The following is a 19,217-nucleotide window of genomic DNA, read 5'->3' as shown; positions in this document are numbered from 1 at the left end:
AATCATAGACAATTTTGAAAGAACTAAAAGAAAACTATTTTCATAGCATTTTAGAATTTGTGTTATTGGTGAAATAGACTTTACTCCTAGAAAGCCAGATTCTTCTCCTTATTTTTGCTAGATGGCCTGTTAACTTTCTCTGGAACCAGGAAGTAAATTTTTCAAAGTGTGACTCTGAGCAGTTGTTTTTAATTTCATGTTTCAAAGCAAACCTCCAAGAAATGCCAACTATGAATGATGTGTGGGGCTGCAAAACAGCCTCATCTCTGCTTAACTGCCATGAGTCAATAACTGAGATGGGCTTTTTGGGACCTACTGTGGTATCACTGAGGCGAGAATCTGTCACCAGTGCCAAGAATCCCCCAAAATGCCTTTCAACAGGAATCTTCTCCTCTTTGTGGGCTGAAGCAAGTCCAAGAGGACTGAAGGGTTCCGAGGTGGGCATCCTAGTGAGTTCTAATTAATTGAATTGAACTGATTTTTATCTCACAAGTTCCCTTCCCAGAATTAAGGAAAAAAACCAACCAGCTTTAAATTTTATACTGAGGTATTTAATTTCATCTCAGACAATTTTTTTTCTTTGACAACTAACTTGTTGAAAAACATCATGTTTTATTTTGAGTTGCTTCAACAAAAAGCTTTCCCTGCGAAGCTGCAAATGAGGTGAATGGCCAGTTGTTCATATGGCTGTAGTGGGGCTCCCTGGAGACTGCGCACTGTCAGGAAGACAGAGATCTTGCAGCTTTTGGTGGCTTTGAGCATGGTTTGTGAGGGTTAATCTGTGACTATAGATGGAGCTGATTTAGAGAAAAGCTAAGCAGCCTTGGGATCCAGCAAAGCAGAGCTCTGAATAAGGTTTTGCTTTCCAGGCACTTTTCCAGCGTGTGGAAGACGCATCTTTCGTTCCTTCAGCTACTTGATTGCCTGTTGCCTGTTTACACGGTCTGATTTTAAGAGGTAATTTGCAGAGTCTGTTTGGCAGATCTGCTTTATGGATAGAGAAGATAGGGCTGAAAGTGTGCCTTGGTCAATGCACAATTCACTTCTCTACGCGAGAAGCGAAGCAGCACTGATCTAGGGAGAGGCTCGAGAGCAGATCAGCTGGTGGCAGGAGTAGCAGAGGTTAACAGAAAAAAAAGGCAGTGTCTGGGAATGAGGGAGCCTGGGGAATAGTCAGAGATTTTCCTCTAAAAGTAGAGACGAGAAGAAAAATACCCTGCAGCTCTGGTCACCTGTGAAGAATGTCATTTCTCATCACAACCAAAAGCAGATCATTCAAGATTAATCAAGTTTTTAGCAAGTATGTGCGCCTGTGGGAAGTTCACCTTTTAACCTAATATTTATTTAATGCTAAGTGCATAATTGTTTGAGCTGGCTGACACTTATACCTGTATTGTACAGCCCAGGAGATGGAGATCGAGACTGCGGATGAAATTGCTATTGTGGGAATAGGATGCAACTTTCCTGGAGGTAAGTTTTGGGTAAAAGCAAAGCAGGCTGCCGAGTGAACATTGAAAAGCACAGTCATTTATTAATGTTGAAATGGAGGAAAATAACATGTTCCGCGCTCACTTTTGTAGAATTCATTGCTTTGCTACTTGTAGGGTCTTTTTAAAAGGTCACGCTGTGGTAGAAACTAATTGGTTCAAATCTGTCTGCCGACAGAGAGACCTGCAGTGCTGCCTGCGGGCAGGGCACTGAGCTGCGCACGCGAAACTCATACACATGAACTGGGTGGGCATGGGATGGTTTGAGCTGTCTGCACGCGCGCTGGCTGGATGGCTGTGTGTTGTTGCAGGACTGCGCATCCACAGGGACAGGACAGATCGAGGGCCTGCCAATATCACCAGCTCTGCCTGTAGTGTAAATAGGTTGGGTCTTACTAAAAGAAAGCTTCCTCCTTTATTACAGTGTTCACTTTGAAAGGTGCCAGAAGAGAGCAGAGCTGGATAAATACAGGTCTGTCTCTAGTCCAATTCTGCCTCTTACAAATACAAACCTAAATACTGCCTCTTGTACGAGATGGGAAGCTTCAGTAAAGAACTAGTGTTGCCTACCATAGTAAAAGACAGCAGCCTGTATTACAGTAGTCTCATATTTACAATCGTAGTGACAATCGGGCCTTATGACAGTGACAGCTGACTTTATATTCTGAGTTTAGATGGTTGACTGAAATTAGATGGGTGGAGATGTTCAGATCGCTGTGAGAGATCTCTAGGTTCTGGCTGCTGCTGTCAAGCTCTCCATGTTCTTTACATTAGACAGATGCAGATTTTAAAAATCTAGAAATGATCCAGGCAGTGGAATACGGTTCTGTTCTTGCAAGTCGGCGTTCAGCCCTAAAGGTGACCACGCTAGTCTCTCCCTTTTTCTGTTTTCTTTCTCGCCCTCACCACGTTTCAGTTTCTGGCTTCATTTTGTACAAGACTCAATAGGTGTATACCTAATGTATCCATGTGGCACAGTGATAACTATGTGGCCCATAGCTAACTGTGGGCAAACATGAATGGTTCTGAATCTGGTAAAGTGCTAGTAAATACGCAGCAGCAGTCTCTTGCCCGAGCATTAAATAGCAATTTGGTGCAAGCCATCTGTTGGTCCAGACATGCCAGTAAAGGGACTCTCTTCAGAAATGTTGTGCTTAATTACCTCGCCATGCAGTAAGCGAACACGTGTCTCATGCTGCACTGTGCGTGCTCAGAACTGCATTTCTGGCCTTGCCTCAAAAGAACCGTTGAGTGATGGGAGCTGATGAAGTACCCCGTGTGTGGCTGGTGTCTGAGGCTGTGTCTGTGATGATGGACTCACCGTGGGAGGGATTAGGTGGGAATGCTCTCCTGTGGTCACTGTTGCTGTCTGCTAGCAGGGTCCCCAGCCCTGTGTCGGTTAGAGCCCTCCTGGTCAGTGCTGGGGCATGGCACAGGTTAGCAAGGGACTGTTTGCAGAGTGAGTCGGGGTGCAGCCAGTACATATCTTGGGTGAAGTGAAAGCTGGGAGAAGGAGAAATGTGGGCCACTGTGTGGATGCCATGTTTGTTGGTTTCATGGCTAAGAAGGTGGCCCAGACTTATCCTCAGTGCCTGGAGCTGAAGCTCTGGATCAAAACCAGTGAGGACACGGTCCCTCACAATCCAGTAGCAAGGTGTTTGATGCTGTCAGCGTTGAATATACACATACTTTTATGTTTGATTTAGGCGCCCCTCTAGCATTAGGGACAAAGGATAATGCCTCTGGCATTTTCCCAGGATTTGTAGGCTCAGTCTGTCTTCAAAGAGCTAATGTCCAGAGATGATCTCTTGCTGCCAATGGAGCTGCCTGAGGAGCGGTGCTGTACAGATACAGAAAGACCTCATCGTACTTGTGTGGTCATTAAGGACACGCTGCACGTATCTAGTAGAGGCAGTGACATGTTAGGGAAATGGGGACAGCAGAAAGTAAAGGATTTTGTGCGGTTCCTCGGCTTTTAGGCAAGCAGTGAAGGGATCCATCTTGCCTTTCCATTTTCCTCTCACCAAAGAATGATCGTTTCTTTCTCTGGTGATTCTACTGGAGCAACCTAGACTTATTCGTGGGAGTTCCTTGTAAGTGAGCGTGCATTTCTGGGTCTGCATAGGGAGGGGGAGCACCTAATTTAATCTACTTTAAAACCTTCTGTACAACAGGTGATGGAGTTGACAATTTCTGGAAAGTCCTGGAGGAAGGCAAAAACTGCACAGTAGAAATCCCCCCTGAGAGATTCAATGTCAAAGACTGGTACGATCCGGATGATAACAAGCCAGGAAAAATATGTACAACGCGAGCTGCTCTTCTCGATGAGTGAGTCTGCTACTATGCAGTGCCCCTGATTTTTTTTGTACTTAGATTAACATGTCCAGCCTTTCAGAGGGTGCAAGGCACAAGGAGAGCTTATAAATGGGACCTGGGAACCAGCTTTCTTTATCTCACATGATGAACATGCAGTTGTCAAACTGCAGGGATTCCTGGTGTGTGACACCGATGAGCAAATTAAGGTGCAGGCCATGTTAAGCACATATGTACCTGGCTGGCAACACATATGACCTTAGATTACATCATTGAACGTGTATGTATGTATGTACCCACCATATGTTGAGATGTCACCTGCCATGTGATGGGGGCATTTGCATTTTGGGTATACAGAAGTACACATGCATTATGCCTGAGGGGGAGTATACTGGATCTGAGGTGGGCTCCAGCCTGCCAAACAATTCATACTGTCTGTAGTACTATGGACTGTGGAGGAAGGTGTCAAGAGTATGCGGGCATGACAATTCAGAGACAAAGTAAGGAAGTCTGGTTTTGCTAGATAGTCAAGAAGGGGATCTTGTGCTTAATTTGAGTGTTATGCTTGCTTGTAAAACTGAATTATTCATAATGTCATAATAATCTTGCTTTGCTCTGGGCTCACACTGTCACGTCTGAAAAAAACCAACTTTTTCTTTATTCTGAGTCACTCCTCCATAACACTGAGGGATTATGTGTGTACAAGTATCAGGTAAAGATACTAGTGTAAAGAGAAAGTGTGGAGGAGCAAACTACAGTATGTCCTCATGTCTCATGTCAAATTATCTCAGAGATATGGGTACAGCTCTACAGGGGCTATGACTAGTGCAAAGAACAGCAAATTACAGTAAGATCAGCATAAGTGTCTTTTATTTTAAATCCACATTCACCTTAAATCCTCAGGCTGTAGACCTTTACTCAAACGAGAAGTTCACATGTGCAGAAGCAATCTTACTGGCTCTGGAGAATAATGCTTAGAAGGTTTGAATCGTAGGACCCAGAATTACTTCAGTGATTACTCCCATGTTAGATATTGAATTCTCCACTGAAATCAAGACAGGATAGAAGGCCAATACAAATCTGATCTTGGGATACAAGATTAACCCTGGGATTGGTTGTTTGTAAGCATGGGCCTACTTTCAGGGTTTTTTTTTAAAGATAAGCACACACATACACACATAAAATATTTTGAATTTATTATTGGAGAAGTTGGGGTATCTCTTGGAAACATTTGAGCTGATCCTCTACTTATTGGTTTTAAATTGTAAAGCATTGGTCTATATTGCCCTAAATAATTTAGAAGACAATATGTGTTTAAAACTTGTTGGCTAAAACCACATTACAGCAGAGGGAGTCTCATTCTGCAAATTTTCATAATCCGAGGAGTCCTGTTGGTACTAGTGGGATAACCAAGTGAATAAAAATTTCTAGGAGGGGGGCTCATAACTCTGGAATGCAGAATCGTTGATAAAAACACATATTTTGTGGTGGGACATCAAACATCCCTGGCCTATAAACATTTTCTTCTGAATTTCATAAATGGTAACCGTGGCCTAACCAGCAGTTACTGCTTTGCTTTTCATGAAATTGCAAAAAATGTGTACTTTGAGTCTTCTGGTATTGTGTATGTATTGTACCATTTTCTGGTCTGTGTATTTTAGATTTAATTCGTTTGACAACCACCTGTTTGGGATTAATAATATGGAAGCTGAACGCATGGATCCGCAGCAGAAGTTATTGATAGAATGCACATACAAAGCCCTGGAGGATGCAGGAGTCCCCATAGAAGCTATCAGTGGCACCAAAACAGGTGTTTTTATTGGTAAGATGAACGTTTCATGGTGAAGAAAGTATGTTTGAACCTCACGAAAATTGGAGCACTCCTTCATAAACTTTACATGCACATCTAGCACTGGAGGTCTAAGGCTACTGTGCTGTGACGCTACTGGTTATTTTTGGTAAGGATTACCAGGCTACTCTAGAAGTTCATGATATAATTCACGTATCTCTTTAGGTGCTCCTCTTAGTGTCTTCAGGCACTGAAGCTAAATCAGGAAACAGTTAAAGTGGCTACCCAACCCTTCCCAGGAACGATACTCTCAAGACAAACCTACACTTTTTTCCACTATACCGTTTCCCAGTATAGCATTTGTTAAGGTGTTGTAGGGATTAATATCCTTTTAAACCAGCAGAAATCCTCCCGTAGTTATTAGTATGCTACCAAGGTGCACTTGTCCAACTGCTTACCTCAGTACCTGGAAGAGTTATGGAGAAGATTATACTGGGTGCTGTTGAAAGACGTTTAAAGGACAATGCAATCATCAGGAACAGTCATCATGGGTTCCCAACCGGAAAGTTCTGTTTAATCTGATATCCTTCTACAATCAGGCCACCCACCTAGTGGGGGAAGAGAAGGCGGTGGATGTAGTTTTTCTGAATTTTAGTAAGGTTTTTGATCTTGTCCCTCACAGCATCCTTCTGGACAAGTCCAACTGTGAGACGACCAGGTCCAGGCTGCACTGGGTGAGGAAGTAGCTGAACAGCAGGGCTCAAGGGGTTGAAGAGAATGGGGCTACATCTGGCTGGTGACCGGTCACCAGCAGTGTTCATCAGGGCGCATTTCTAGGGCCAGTTCTGTTGAACATTTTTATCAAGGACCTGGATGCAGGAGTTGAATGCACCATTAGTAAGTTTGCTGATGATACTAAATTGGGAGGTGCTGTTGACCCTCTCAAGGGACACGAGGCCGAGAGGGATCTAGATAGATTGGAGCATTGTGCAGTCCTCAGTGGCATGAAATTTGACAAGAACAAATGCTGGATTCTGCATCCGGGATGAAGTAACAGTGGACACAAGTCTAAACGGGGAGAGGAGTGGCTGGAGAGCAGCCCTGCAGAAAGGGATCTGGTGCATTAAATAGAGTGTAACCAGCTGGTCAAAGGGGTGATTCTCCTGCTGTATTTAGCATTGGTGCAGCCTCACCTTGAGTATTCTGTGCAGTTTTGGGCCTCACAATTTAAAAAGGAGATGTCCAGAGGAGGGCAACAAAGCTGGTGAAAGGGCTGGAAGGCATGTCCTATGAGGAGCAGCTAAGGACTCTGGGTCTGTCCAGTTTGGAGAACAGGAGAGTGAGGGGCGAGCTCTGCTCTCTATGGCTTCCTGAGGAAGGGAGGTGGAGAGGGAGGTGCTGAGCTCTTCTCCCTGGTATCCTGTGACAAGGTGTATGGGAATGGTTCAAAGCTGCGCCAGAGGAGGTTCAGACGTGGCGTTAGGAAGAATTTATTTACAGAGAGAGTGATCAAACACTGGAAGAGGCTCCCTTGAGGGGTGGTTGAGCCCCAAGCCTGTCAGTGTGTAAGAGGCATTTGGAAAATGCCCTTAATAACAGGCTTTAACTTTTGGTGAGCCCTGAATTCATCATGCAGTGGACTAGAGAATCATTGTAGGCCCCTTCCAACTGAACTATTCTGCTCTGCTCTGCTCTGCTCTATTCCATTCCATTCCATTCCATTCCATTCTATCAAGGAGCTAGAATAACAGCACATTTTTGCTGATGTAACCTGTGTCCCTTTTAAGAGGAATTTTCAGGGATGGTTAGGCTGATGAAACTATAGGGGCAAACTGTTTAGATCATCTTTTAGTCTGAGACACGCTCTTCTTTCACAGAGGTGACTATTCCTTGCTCGCTGACTTTTCTGCATTTTCCACACGTGCCTGTGGACTTGGGGATCCACTTTATTTCGAGCACGTATGCTCCCAGAAAGAGGACACAACTCCTCTCACAGGCCCTGTTCTTTTCTATTTCTGTCTTACTTACTGTATCACAGTGAGCAGACCAAAGATAAATAAAAAGCACTGGATGTAGCTTATGCTGTGACCTTTAACTTGGAACATGTGAAGAATTGAAGCTAATGTCCTGTACATTTATATCCCACCTATCCTCATTGTAACTTCTTAATATCTATTCCCATAGTGAAACAAACCCAACCACTCTCAAACCGAGAAACAGGGGTCTGAAGAGGCTACACAGAGCTTAGCTGCATCATACAATGAGTTAAGCAATCAGGAAACGCCTGTCATTTACTGTGCAGGTAGAAATGTCCAGTGTTAGATACGTTTGTGTAAGTTGGGTCCAGAGGAATTGCTGGGAGTTTTGCCTTGGACTTGCGTTGAAACAAAGTTTCACCACAGGAGCACTGACTTCATGTAGTTTACTATTAAAACAGAAACCCAAAACATGCTGTCAGGTTTAAAGCTGTACATCCCTTTTGTTTGCTTGGCTTAACGTGACACATATTCAATATTTTTGCAGGTCTTATGAATCAAGACTATGAAATTGTAACAAGCAGAGCAGCGAGTGAAATAAATCATTATGATGGTACTGGAGCAGCAATGAGCATTGCTGCTAACAGGGTCTCATTCACTTTTAATCTGACTGGACCATCACTGACGATTGACACTGCATGTTCATCTTTTCTTTTTGCTCTACACTACGCCTTGCAAGCAATTAAATCAGGTAATGGGACGGAAGAGAAGCTGGACAATGAAATTAGACTTGCTACTGTTTCTGTGCATCATCTTGGACATCTCAACATGAGCGTCTTTCCATTTTACTCCAGGAGACTGTGAGGCAGCAATCTGTGGTGGAGTGAACTGCATAATAGATCCCCGCACCTTTGTGTCTCTCAGTAAAGCAAAAATGATCTCTCCCGAGGGAATAAGCAAACCCTTCTCCAAAAAGGCAGATGGCTATGGAAGGGGAGAAGGCTGTGGTGTTGTTTTCCTCAAACCACTGAAAAAGGTAAGGTTGCTTGTGAAGCAGCCTAAAGTAGGACTGGTTCCTTACCTGAATTTCATACCTCCAATTCTCATAATTACTCCAGAAAAGATTTTCCAATTCAAGCTTAAGATTAATGAAGCACTTACTGAGCATTAAGCATTTATGCACTTCCCCTACCGTGGGGAAGGGATCACACATTTTAAAGTCAGTATTATACTCTGTCTGTTCGTTGTTTTGTTGTTATGTTTTGGTTTGTCCTATACAGGGAAAGCATGGGATTATTAAAGATAATTTTACCTTTTTATGACACAGGCAAAAGAAGATTACAGCAAAATCTGGGGTGTTATAAACATCAGTGCAGTAAATCAGAACGGTAGGTCCATGACTCCAATCACAAGACCGTCTCAAGTAGAGCAAGAGAAGTTACTGCGCAGCATTTATGGAACTCATGTTGATCCCTCAGTTGTGCAGTACATTGAAGCACACGGTACAGGAACTGCCGCTGGAGATCCTGTTGAAGCTGAAAGCCTGGGTAGTGTCATTTGTAAAAACAGGTCTTCACAAGTTTCCATTCTGAAAATGGGTTCCGTGAAAGGAAATATTGGCCACACTGAATCAGCTGCTGGAGCAGCAGGGTTAATCAAAGTGCTTCTGATGATGCATCATGGAAAGATTGTTCCCTCCTTGCATTACTCAAAGGAGATGAGCAGCATCGATACAGAGAAATTGAACCTTGCAATTCCCACAGCTGTAGAGCCCTGGGAAGAATCCCCTGAGCATGGAAGAGTAGCTGGCATCAACTGCTTTGGATTTGGAGGAACCAATGCTCATGTGGTAGTCAGGCAGATTAAGCAGCTAGAGCCTCTTCCCGCCTTTAAGAGGCCCCTTGAATTAGTTCTGCTGTCAGCAGCGTCAGGTAAGTCCCTTCAGATGACAATGGCCGATACAGCTGACCAGCTGAGCACAAGAAACTCTGTAACTCTCCCAGGCCTGGCCTACACGTCTGCCTGCAGAAGAAGCCATGCCAACTATAGGTACCGAAAAGCGTTTGTCACAAATTCTCTCCAACACTTGCAGCAAGAGGTTACATCGGCAGCGAGCACTGAACTTGCCGTGTCAAAGGTGGAACCACAGCTGGTGTTTGTGTTCTGTGGCAACGGCGTAACGCTGAAGGAGTTCAGCGAGGTACTGCTGAGCTCAGAGCCAGTGTTCAGAGATAAGTGTGAGGAAATAGAAGCACTTTTTCAGAAACATACTCCCATCAGCCTCCTGCCAGGAAGAGGCCATAGCGCAAAGGATTTGTTGGATCCAGAGCTTTCCCAGCCCTTGCTTTTTACCCTGCAGGTTGCCTTAGCTTCCCTTCTGAAATACTGGGGCATTAAACCAGTCACTGCTGTTGGCCACTCGGTAGGGGAAGTTGCTGCTGCGCATTTTGCTGGGTACCTTTCCCTGGCAGATGCAGTCAAAGTGATTTATCACCGGAGCCGGCTGCAGGCAAAGACTGCCAGTGGCAGAATGTTGGTGGTTGGAAACATCCCTGTTCAAGAGATTGCTGAATGTCTGCATGGCTACTCAGGAAAGGTGTGCATTGCAGCTTTCAACAGCCCAGTTTCCTGCACCTTGTCTGGGCATTCAGACTCTGTGGATGCTGTGCAGAGAGATCTAGCTCAAGCTTTTAGCCAGAGAAACATCTTTCTTCACGTTTTAAATGTCCCAGCTGCGTACCACAGCCCCAGCATGGATATGATACTTGGGGAGTTGGAAGAGAACATAAAAACTTTAGAAAAACAAAAGGGGGAAATTGAAGTGATCTCAACACTGACTGGGGTGGCTGCTTCTGAAAATGACTTTGCTCAGGGCAAATTCTGGGCCCGGCATACTCGTGAGCCTGTTGCTTTCACTCAAGCCATCAAAACTGCAGCTAGAGACAAGGAAAACGTGGTGTTTGTGGAAATAAGTCCTCACCGAGCGTTGCAGCGAAGCATAAAGGAAACTCTAGGAAAGGGCACAAAGGTGTTCTCTTCTTTGCAAACTGATGCAGAGTATCAGACACTCTTCACCCTGGTAGGAAATCTGTTTGAACTGGGATATAATCCCAACTGGCAGCACTTTTATAATGGGTATCAAAGCGCTCCGGTGGCCATTCCACGGTATCAATTTGATCGCAAAAAACTCATGGCCTATCTGGATATCCATCAACGAGCAAATCAAAGAAGTGTCAGCTCCAGTCATCCTTCGATTTATGGCATAAACAGTGACAACACGGAGTTTGGCTGCCTGCTGTCTCAGGAGACGACATCGTACTTATATGAGCACAAGAACAATGGTGTGGCTTTAGTCCCTGGTGCTTTTTATGTGGAGCTTGGTCTGGCCTCTGTGATGAACAGCTCAAGACCTCGAGTGCCTCTGAGTACTTGCCAGATGAGCATCAGTTTTTCTGCGCCGTGTGTTCTCACACAGAGTTCGCAAGTCTTGAATATCAAACTGAGTCCACAAAAAGCAGTGACAGCCTTTGAGATAGTCTCTTCCTCCAACGCAGTTTATGCTACGGGCCATGTTGTAAAGGGGCCTGAAGCTGTGGTGGAAGAAAGCACCATCCGCGTCCAAGACATCTATCAAAGATGCAGGTCAGTGGTTAGCAGAGAGGAGGTTTATGAAGCACTGTCTGAGATTGGCTTTCAGTATGGTTCCATGTTCAGGCAGCTCAGTGACGTGCATTATTGCCAGGAACTAAAGGAAGGAATAACAAACATAAAGGTGAACAAGGAGACTGTCAGAGAGATGCACAACTACCACATCCATCCAGTGCTGCTCGACTGTTTTCTGCAGATGACTGCTATCATGACCTCAAGGACGGTCCAGTCCAGAGTAGGCTTTCCTTCAGGGATAGGCAGCCTGGTGGTGCTCCGACCACTGGAGGAAGAAATGATGATATATATGAGAACAAGCAAATCCATTGGGAACTGCCTAGAGGTCTGTGGGTGCTTTATGGACAAACATGGCTCTGTTTTGGCTGAACTCAAGCGCGTTGCCATCACTTTCATGAAGCAAGCATCTTCCAGAGACAACGAGTTCATGTTTGAAAACAAGTGGAAAGAAGTCTCTCTTTCACAGACGATTGGATATCTGGGGGCTATGCCCAGGGTCCTAGTGTTTGCTGACAAATTTGGGATAGCTGAGCAGCTCAAAAAATACTTGCATCCTGATTCAAGATATGTTATGTATGAAGACTGGGAAGCCCTCTTGGAAGGCCATACACAGAATAAAATGAGAGCAGATGTTGAGGATTATGATGACATTCTCTTCCTGTGGGGAATTCAAAAGTTAAATGAAGACTTCCCAAACAAAGCAGTAGACCAGTTGGCAAAATGTTGTGAAGCCTATCGCCAAGTTATTGTGGCATTAAGAGAGAAAATGTCCCGCTGTTCAGTCAGAGTTATCACCTACAGAACAACAGAGAGAGATGTGGACCATGTTAACTGTGGGTTTGCGTTGCATGGCATGACCAGAACTTGTGTCACTGAAGTTCCAGAAATCACGTTTCAGATGATTGACCTCAGCTCTTCCAGTTCCCTGGACATCTCAGTGCTAGCAGATGTTCTTGTCAAATACAAAAGTAGGGACTATCCAGAAGTTCGCATCAGCCAGGGAAGAACTTTTGTGGCTGAAATCAGACGCACACCTTTTGTAGATGCAGATTACGGCCAGCGTGTAAGATCTCTCCAGAAGTCAGAAACATTCACTTTGTACACTTCTGATCCGTACACAGCAAAAGACTTGTCTGCCGAATTATCCCCCAGCACCGCTCCTCAGCTTGAGAAACAGAGCGTTGAAATTCAAGTGGATAAAATATGTCTCCACTCAGAAGATTATTTTCCCATTAGTGTTTCTAGTCGTAACTTTGGTAATACACTGTATTGGAATTCACAAGCAGTAGGCAAACACAGACTTCTGGCTCTTGATTTCAGTGGCACAGTAACAGCAACAGGCAATGATGTGAAGAAACTAAAAGTGGGAGATCACGTGGTTTCATGTTATCCAGCTGCTGCGTCATCCAGAGTTCGGATTCCAGGAACAGTTTGTTTCAATGTAAAGAAATTCCCATGCTTTCAGAACGTCCCCTGTATGTCATACTTTATCCTTGCGTGGGAAATCTTCAGTCAGAGGTTACCCAAGGGGAAAAAAGGCAGAACACTGGGTATTATTTCTACAGAGCCATCATCGGTTTTGTGCCATGTTCTTTCAGCGGCAGCAGAAGAGATGGGTTGGAGAGCAGTACTTGCGAGGCCCACTCCTGATAAGTTTCAGTACGTAAACTTATGCAATGCCCTTGTTGTTCTTCCTCCAGTAAACAGACTGTCTCAGGAGGATCTGTCCCACATGAACTTTCTTAAAGATGTGGTGATAGTGTGTGGCAATCGACAGTCTGACTGTGTCCAGAATGACAGCGGAATTGATCATGAAAATGTCAGCTTCCATATTCTTACACTTGCCAGCATTTTCCAGAAAGCATCTCTAAAGGAATTGCAGAAGACTGTGCATGCGTGGATCAATTCCATGGATATGAAACGTTTTAGACATCTATCAGGTTCTGTTTTTCAGCAGACTGAGAACTTGGAAAGGATAAACTCTGTGACGTCTTATTTTACCTGCAAACCTGTCCCACTTGCTGTACTGAGAAGGCAGAAGGACATCACCATGCTTTCAGATATACCGTTGTATGAATCCGAGAAGAAGTTGTTTAAGCAGAATGCTGTTTACGTAGTAGTCGGAGGGCTCACTGGACTTGGCTTTGAAACGGTGAAATTCATAGCCGAGAATGGAGGAGGGTGTATTGTAATACTCTCCAGGAAAAGTCCAAGCAATGAGAAGCAAGAAGAGATGAAGGCTTTGCAGCAGCAGTATAAAGGGAGCAAAGTAGTGTTTGTGCAGTGTGATGTTACTTCGACCAGTGATGTTGAGAAAGCTTTCCAGTCCATTGCAAACATCTTTGCAAGGAGTCCAATCAAAGGAGTATTTCAAAGTGCTGTTGTTTTACATGATGGCCATGTTGAAGCTCTGACCTTGGCTGACTTTCAGAAAGTGCTGAGCCCAAAAGTAGCAGGGACCCTAAATCTTCACTGGGCTACCAGAGGCCAGGAGCTTGACTACTTTGTGTGCTATTCCTCTGTAACTTCCTTTCTGGGAAATTCCACCCAGGCAAACTACGCGGCTGCAAACTCTTTCTTGGATGTCTTCTGCCTCTACAGGAGGAACTGTGGGCTTTCAGGCCAATCCATTAACTGGGGTGCTTTGAACCTTGGCATACTGCTCAATCAAACCCATATTCAGAACATTCTGGAGTCCAAGGGCATAGACATTCTGCAAGTGCATGAAATTCATGAGTATCTCAGGAAGAGCTTACTTCTGAATAACCCGCAGCAAGCTGTCGTCAAGTTAAACTTTCAAGCTTTATCGCATCATGTTTTTTCTCGCATTCTTTCACTCAAAAGTCGCTTCATGTCACTTATATCAGAAGAATTCAGGAACCAGCTTGAAACCCCTGAGGAAACTCAAGTCCAGGATACTGCCTTGATCAAATCTGAAGACTATATCACCTTACTGGTGAGTGACCTCACCAGGTTGAACCCAGATGAACTGACCATGAATACACCACTTTCATCGTTGGGCATGGACTCTATGTTAGCTATGACAATTCAGAACCGTGTCTTTCAAGAGAGAAAGGTGGACATACCTCTTCTGAAACTGCTCGATCCTCACACAACTCTCTCAAATTTAGTAGTAGTTTTAGAAGAAACAAGCAACGCAACTGGCAAAGCGGAGAAAAAAAAGGCTGTGGATGACAGTGCCGAAAATGGGAGCTGGCTATAGGAGTCTTCTCATTCAGGAACTGTGTAACTTGGCAGCTACCTGGAGGGGTCCTTTGGAGTATCTCAGAATATGTCGTTGCAGACAGGGTAGAAGATCTGGTGATGCTGAATGTACTCTTCTGCATCGACCCAGAAAAACTCACACCAGGTTCTTCTGCCATTGCACTAGCTGTATTAATTTCAGTCAATTGTTTGAGTTGTTACTTTCAATACTTTTACCTTCATTTTTAATTTTTTTAAACTGGCAATAGGTAGGTTGATACATATACAATTTCCTTTGGTAAATTTACATATTCAATGCGCATTGCATTTTTTAGCCCGTTTAAAAGTCTTGATCAAAATGGTGTGTTTGCACTTCTAAATGATGACTGCACCTGTAAAGCAGCACAGGTTTATCACCATTTTTGTCATCATTATGTTCTTACTGTATTATTCCTTTTTTGAATATTATCAGATGTGTATAAATACGTGTGTCATTTTGAAGGTCTTCTAGATGTTGTGAATTTCAAAGGTTTCTTCTCAAGAAATTAAACTTAATTTTTTCCTTATGTCTGCAAAAATACTAAAAATTTACCAGTTGAAAAGCATACAGTAAAGCAACTGTTTTTCTTTATTAAATAACCATCTTTTACGAAAGCTCTAATAAGCAAGAATAGTAAAAAAGTTTAAAAACCAAAACTTAAAGTGTATCTGTCATGGTTTGGGCCAGACTGACGACCGAGACGAATGACAGATGGTCTCCCCCACCTCTTTCTCCAAGGACCTCAAACCAGGAGAGTATCTTTGTCTTATTTTGATTTTTTGTCCCTCATCTGCTCTCCAAGTTTAAATTTTCCTTACCCTGACATCTGCCCTTATTTTACGCCAGTGAGGAAATACAGACTTTTCCCCAAGGACACTGAAGGAAACTTTGCTTATAGGCTTGTAATATGGGAATAGGGTCCTTGTATTGTTTCTCCCTTTTATACCTAATTAGCATTCACCCCAAGATGTCCCTCGCGGGTCTGGTAGTATTCTCCAGTGCATGGAGTGTCCACGGACTATGAGGTCCCCCTGAAACCACTTCTTCCCCAGGCTGAACAAGCCCAGTTCACACAGAAACACAGAATCGTAGGGGAGGGAAGGGACCTTCTGAGACCATCTAGTCCAACTCCCCTGCCAAAGCAGGTTCACCTAGAGCAGGTTGGACAGGAATGGATCCTGTTCCCTCAGCCTCTCCTCATAGCTCTGCTGCTCTAGCCTCCAAGCATCTTGGTGGCCTTCTGCTGAACCTTCTGTTGAACTTACTCAAGCTTATCTATACCTTTCTTACACTGGCGGGCCCAGAACTGGACCAGGGTTCCAGATGTGGTGTAATGAGTAAAGTGTGGTGAACTGGTGGTGTACCTTACACCACAACTGTGATATAATGAGTAAAGGTGAAGAATCACTTCGGTCGGCCTACAAGTTATGCTCCTGTCGATACAGCCCAGCCGGCTGTTAGCCTTCATTGCTGCCAGTGTGCGACTCGTGCTTAGTCCACTGCCCATCAGGACCCTCCGGTCCTTTTCATCCAAGCTGCTCCCCAGCCAGTCATTGCAACATGTACGAGCTCCCCAGCTCGTAACATCGTGGGGCTTAGTCTGTCGCACGTGCAGAACTGGTGCAGGGGGCTAATCCACCCCAGGTGCAAGGCCTTGCATTCCCCATGGTTGAAATTAATGAAGATTCTGTTAGGCTATTTGTCCCTCCGAATAGCGGCCCTCCCCTTCAATGTGCCAAACGCTCTCACCTCGCTTCACGTCCTCCATGAATTTGCTGAGGGCAGAATCTGTCCTGTTGCCTAGGCTGCCAATAAAGAGCCTGCGGGATGCTGCTAGGAACTCGCTGCCAGATGGACTTTGCTCTGCTGATATCGTCACCTTTTGGGCCTGACAGGCCAGTAAATACCCCACGCAGCTTATAGTCCTCTTTTTCAAACTATCTCACATCAATTTGGCTACAGAGATGCATTAGGAGACTGTGCTGAAAACCTTGATGGAATCAAGGTGAATAACATTCTCTCTCCTCATCCACAGAGCCTGTCTTTTCATTCTTTCTTTCAAGGTAATCAGGCTGGTCAGGCACCACCTGCCTTTGGAAAATCCGTGCTGGTTGTTCCCAACCACTTCTTCATTCGTGTTCCTTACAGCCTGAATCATTCTGGTTCTGTATGAGCAGAGATCCCCCGGGACCTTGCCCAAACATCTTGGAGGGAAGCATGGTAATGCAGTGAGGAGTAAGTAACTCTATATGTATACGTATACATACATGCACACATATGAGGAGATGCACAGGGAAGATTTTAAATCCAGAGTGGTTCTGGTGCAGCAGAACCTGACCAATAGCCAGGGAACTCACAGAGCAGGGAAACAAACACATTAATTTTGCTTGTTGTCTGTGCTGTTTCCTGTGCAAAAGCACAAGCACCTTGCAGCACTGGTGGCAAGGTCAAAGCAGCGGCTTCACATAGCAGTAGGTTAAAGGCACGTTTGGAACTATGATACAGAGGGTGGAAGACACTCCAGGACATCGCTCTCTGGTTGGTTGATGGCTTGAGGGACACACCTTGGAAAGGGTGATGCCAAGGCCAGTTGCTGTTAATTCAAACGTGGCCATTAGTCACAAGAATTGTGCTGACCGATGTGTGAACCAAGGAAGTAACCAGAGCGAACAGCAGTAGCTATAAATGCCCATACCGGTGTAACGCTGTGACAGAAGGAAGCAGAAGTTTCCATTGCCTCAGATGACTGTTTCTGCACTGCACCATATGCCCACCTTGCCAGAGGCAGCAATACCACAAACGTTGCACTGTGTCATCCTGACCACCTGAAATAATGTTTGTGTGAATAATTAATGCATCCCACCTGCAAAACAGCAAACTTTTTGCCTGAATGTTATGCAGCACTGGTGAGGCCACATCTGGAGTGTTGTGTCCAGTTCTAGACTCCTCAGTACAAGAGAGACATGGACATAGTGGAGAGAGTTCAACAAAGGGCCACGAAGATGGTCAAGGGACCGGAGCATCTCTCCTATGAGGAAAGGCTGAGAGAGCTGAGAGTGTTCAGCCTGGAGAAGAGAAGGCTCACAGGGCATCTTATCAATGTGCAGAAATACCTGAAGGGAGGGTGCAAAGAGGACAGAGCCCGGCTTTTTTCAGTGGTGGCCAGCGACAGGACCAGAGGCAATGGGCACAGCCTGAAACACAGGAGGTTCCCTCCGAACATCAGGAAACACTTTTTTACTGTGAGGGTGACTGAGCACCGGCACAGCTTGCCCAGGGAGGTGGTGGAGTCTCCCTGCTTGGAGATGCCCAAAAGGCATCTGGACACGGTCCTAGGCAATGGGATCTAGGTGTTCTGGCTTGAGCAGGGAGGTTGGTCCTGTGACCCCCAGAGGCCCCTTCCAACCTCCACCGTTCTGTGATCTGGTGAAAAAAGAAGCCTCCAAACCTGTAATCAGTTGTGCATTCCAAGACCCTCAGACTATAAAAAATCTCTTTGGGAAGAGAGAGGGAAAAGAGAGAGAGAATTGACTACCAACACACCACGTCTCCTGCCATGACTGGGCGTATTATCTGTCACCTCTGTGTGGTATCACGCTGCTTAAACTTCTATGTTTGCTGTGTCTCTGTACATGGATAGACCTATGAGATATGCTTTTACACTTTTGCTGAATTTGTATCATGAGACACCTTTCAATCTCATAATACAGCAGCTGCTAAAGCTAGCACTGCAGGGCCAAGTGTCACGGAGAAATCTCAGCTTCCACAGATTAGGGCTCTGCTATGAAGTCTTAACAAGTATTTTTCCAGCTTCCAACAAATCAGGCCTGACTACAAGCATGGCCCATATATAATTTCCAAAGAAGAATTTTAGTCTTGATAAGGACAGGTCCCATTGAGTCAGGCGTGCAGATACGGATTTATGGAAGACAAGGGCTACAGTATCTCTTCCTTAATTGCCTGGCATCGGTATGGATTAGTGTGGTGAGTTTCCATTTGACAGAGCAACCAGTTCTCCCATCACGGCCAGCATCAGAATTGGATCTTCTGCCGAGGTGATGTTCCTTGTACCAAGGGAGCTGACTGATGATCTTTGGAGAGGCACAGCTGATGAGAGAGGAGGGAACTTCTGGTAACTACCTATGGTAAGTGATTCTGTGAGACCGAAGCACCAACTTCGCTGGCTGCAGCCGGTGCTGCTCTTCGGCTTTCTCTTGCCAAAGCAATCACTGTTCTGCTAGCACTGCCTGGCCACGCACTTCTCTGAAAGATGGGTTTTCATCATCTACCGATGGCGCTTGTATTCCGAGGTCTTGTTGAAGGCTCTTGTCTCTCCTATGTGCTTTGGTTTTGACCAAACCCATGTGCTTTGTTTTTGACTGCTTCTGTGGAACTGCCGTACATGTCCCCCGTAAACCTGATTCAGTTTAAAAGGGTTTTTTTTCTTCATCAGCTGCTATCAAATGTGATTGTTTGAAGAAAGCTGTCGCTGTCGTTTCCTCCTGAAAAACGATGTTCTGCTCAAAATCTGAATTGTAATTAGATAAATGACTTGTGAAAAAAAATCTGTATCTGTGTTTGAGAGAAGGCTTTTAGTGACAACGTTGTTTGGACTTTGCAATTAATCTCAGATAGAGCTGAGATTATACATAGATAGAGCTGAGAAAATACACAGGGTGTATTTTTCAAGATTCTGGGCTCTCGGTCTCCAGATTCGCAGTCCTGTTATCACAGGAAGGATCCCA

The 19,217-nt window shown here is 44.8% G+C and overlaps 1 protein-coding gene across 1 annotated transcript; it reads left to right on the top strand.

Moving 5' to 3' along the window:
- Positions 1-1,394: 1,394 nt before the first annotated feature.
- On the top strand, positions 1,395-14,451 carry LOC134510576 (phthioceranic/hydroxyphthioceranic acid synthase-like). Its single transcript, XM_063323869.1, has 6 exons — positions 1,395-1,470; positions 3,662-3,815; positions 5,462-5,622; positions 8,113-8,316; positions 8,420-8,601; positions 8,893-14,451. Exons 1-6 carry the CDS (start codon positions 1,410-1,412, stop codon positions 14,449-14,451), a joined length of 6,321 nt encoding a protein of 2,106 aa, XP_063179939.1. The 5' UTR covers positions 1,395-1,409.
- The last annotated feature ends 4,766 nt before the right edge of the window (positions 14,452-19,217 follow it).

Source organism: Chroicocephalus ridibundus, chromosome 2 (genome assembly GCF_963924245.1).
Source record: "Chroicocephalus ridibundus chromosome 2, bChrRid1.1, whole genome shotgun sequence".
In the NCBI taxonomy this organism is placed as follows: Eukaryota; Metazoa; Chordata; class Aves; order Charadriiformes; family Laridae; genus Chroicocephalus; species Chroicocephalus ridibundus.
The sequence above is the reverse complement of the archived record's forward strand: the minus strand, read 5'-3'. Positions and strand labels throughout refer to the sequence as shown.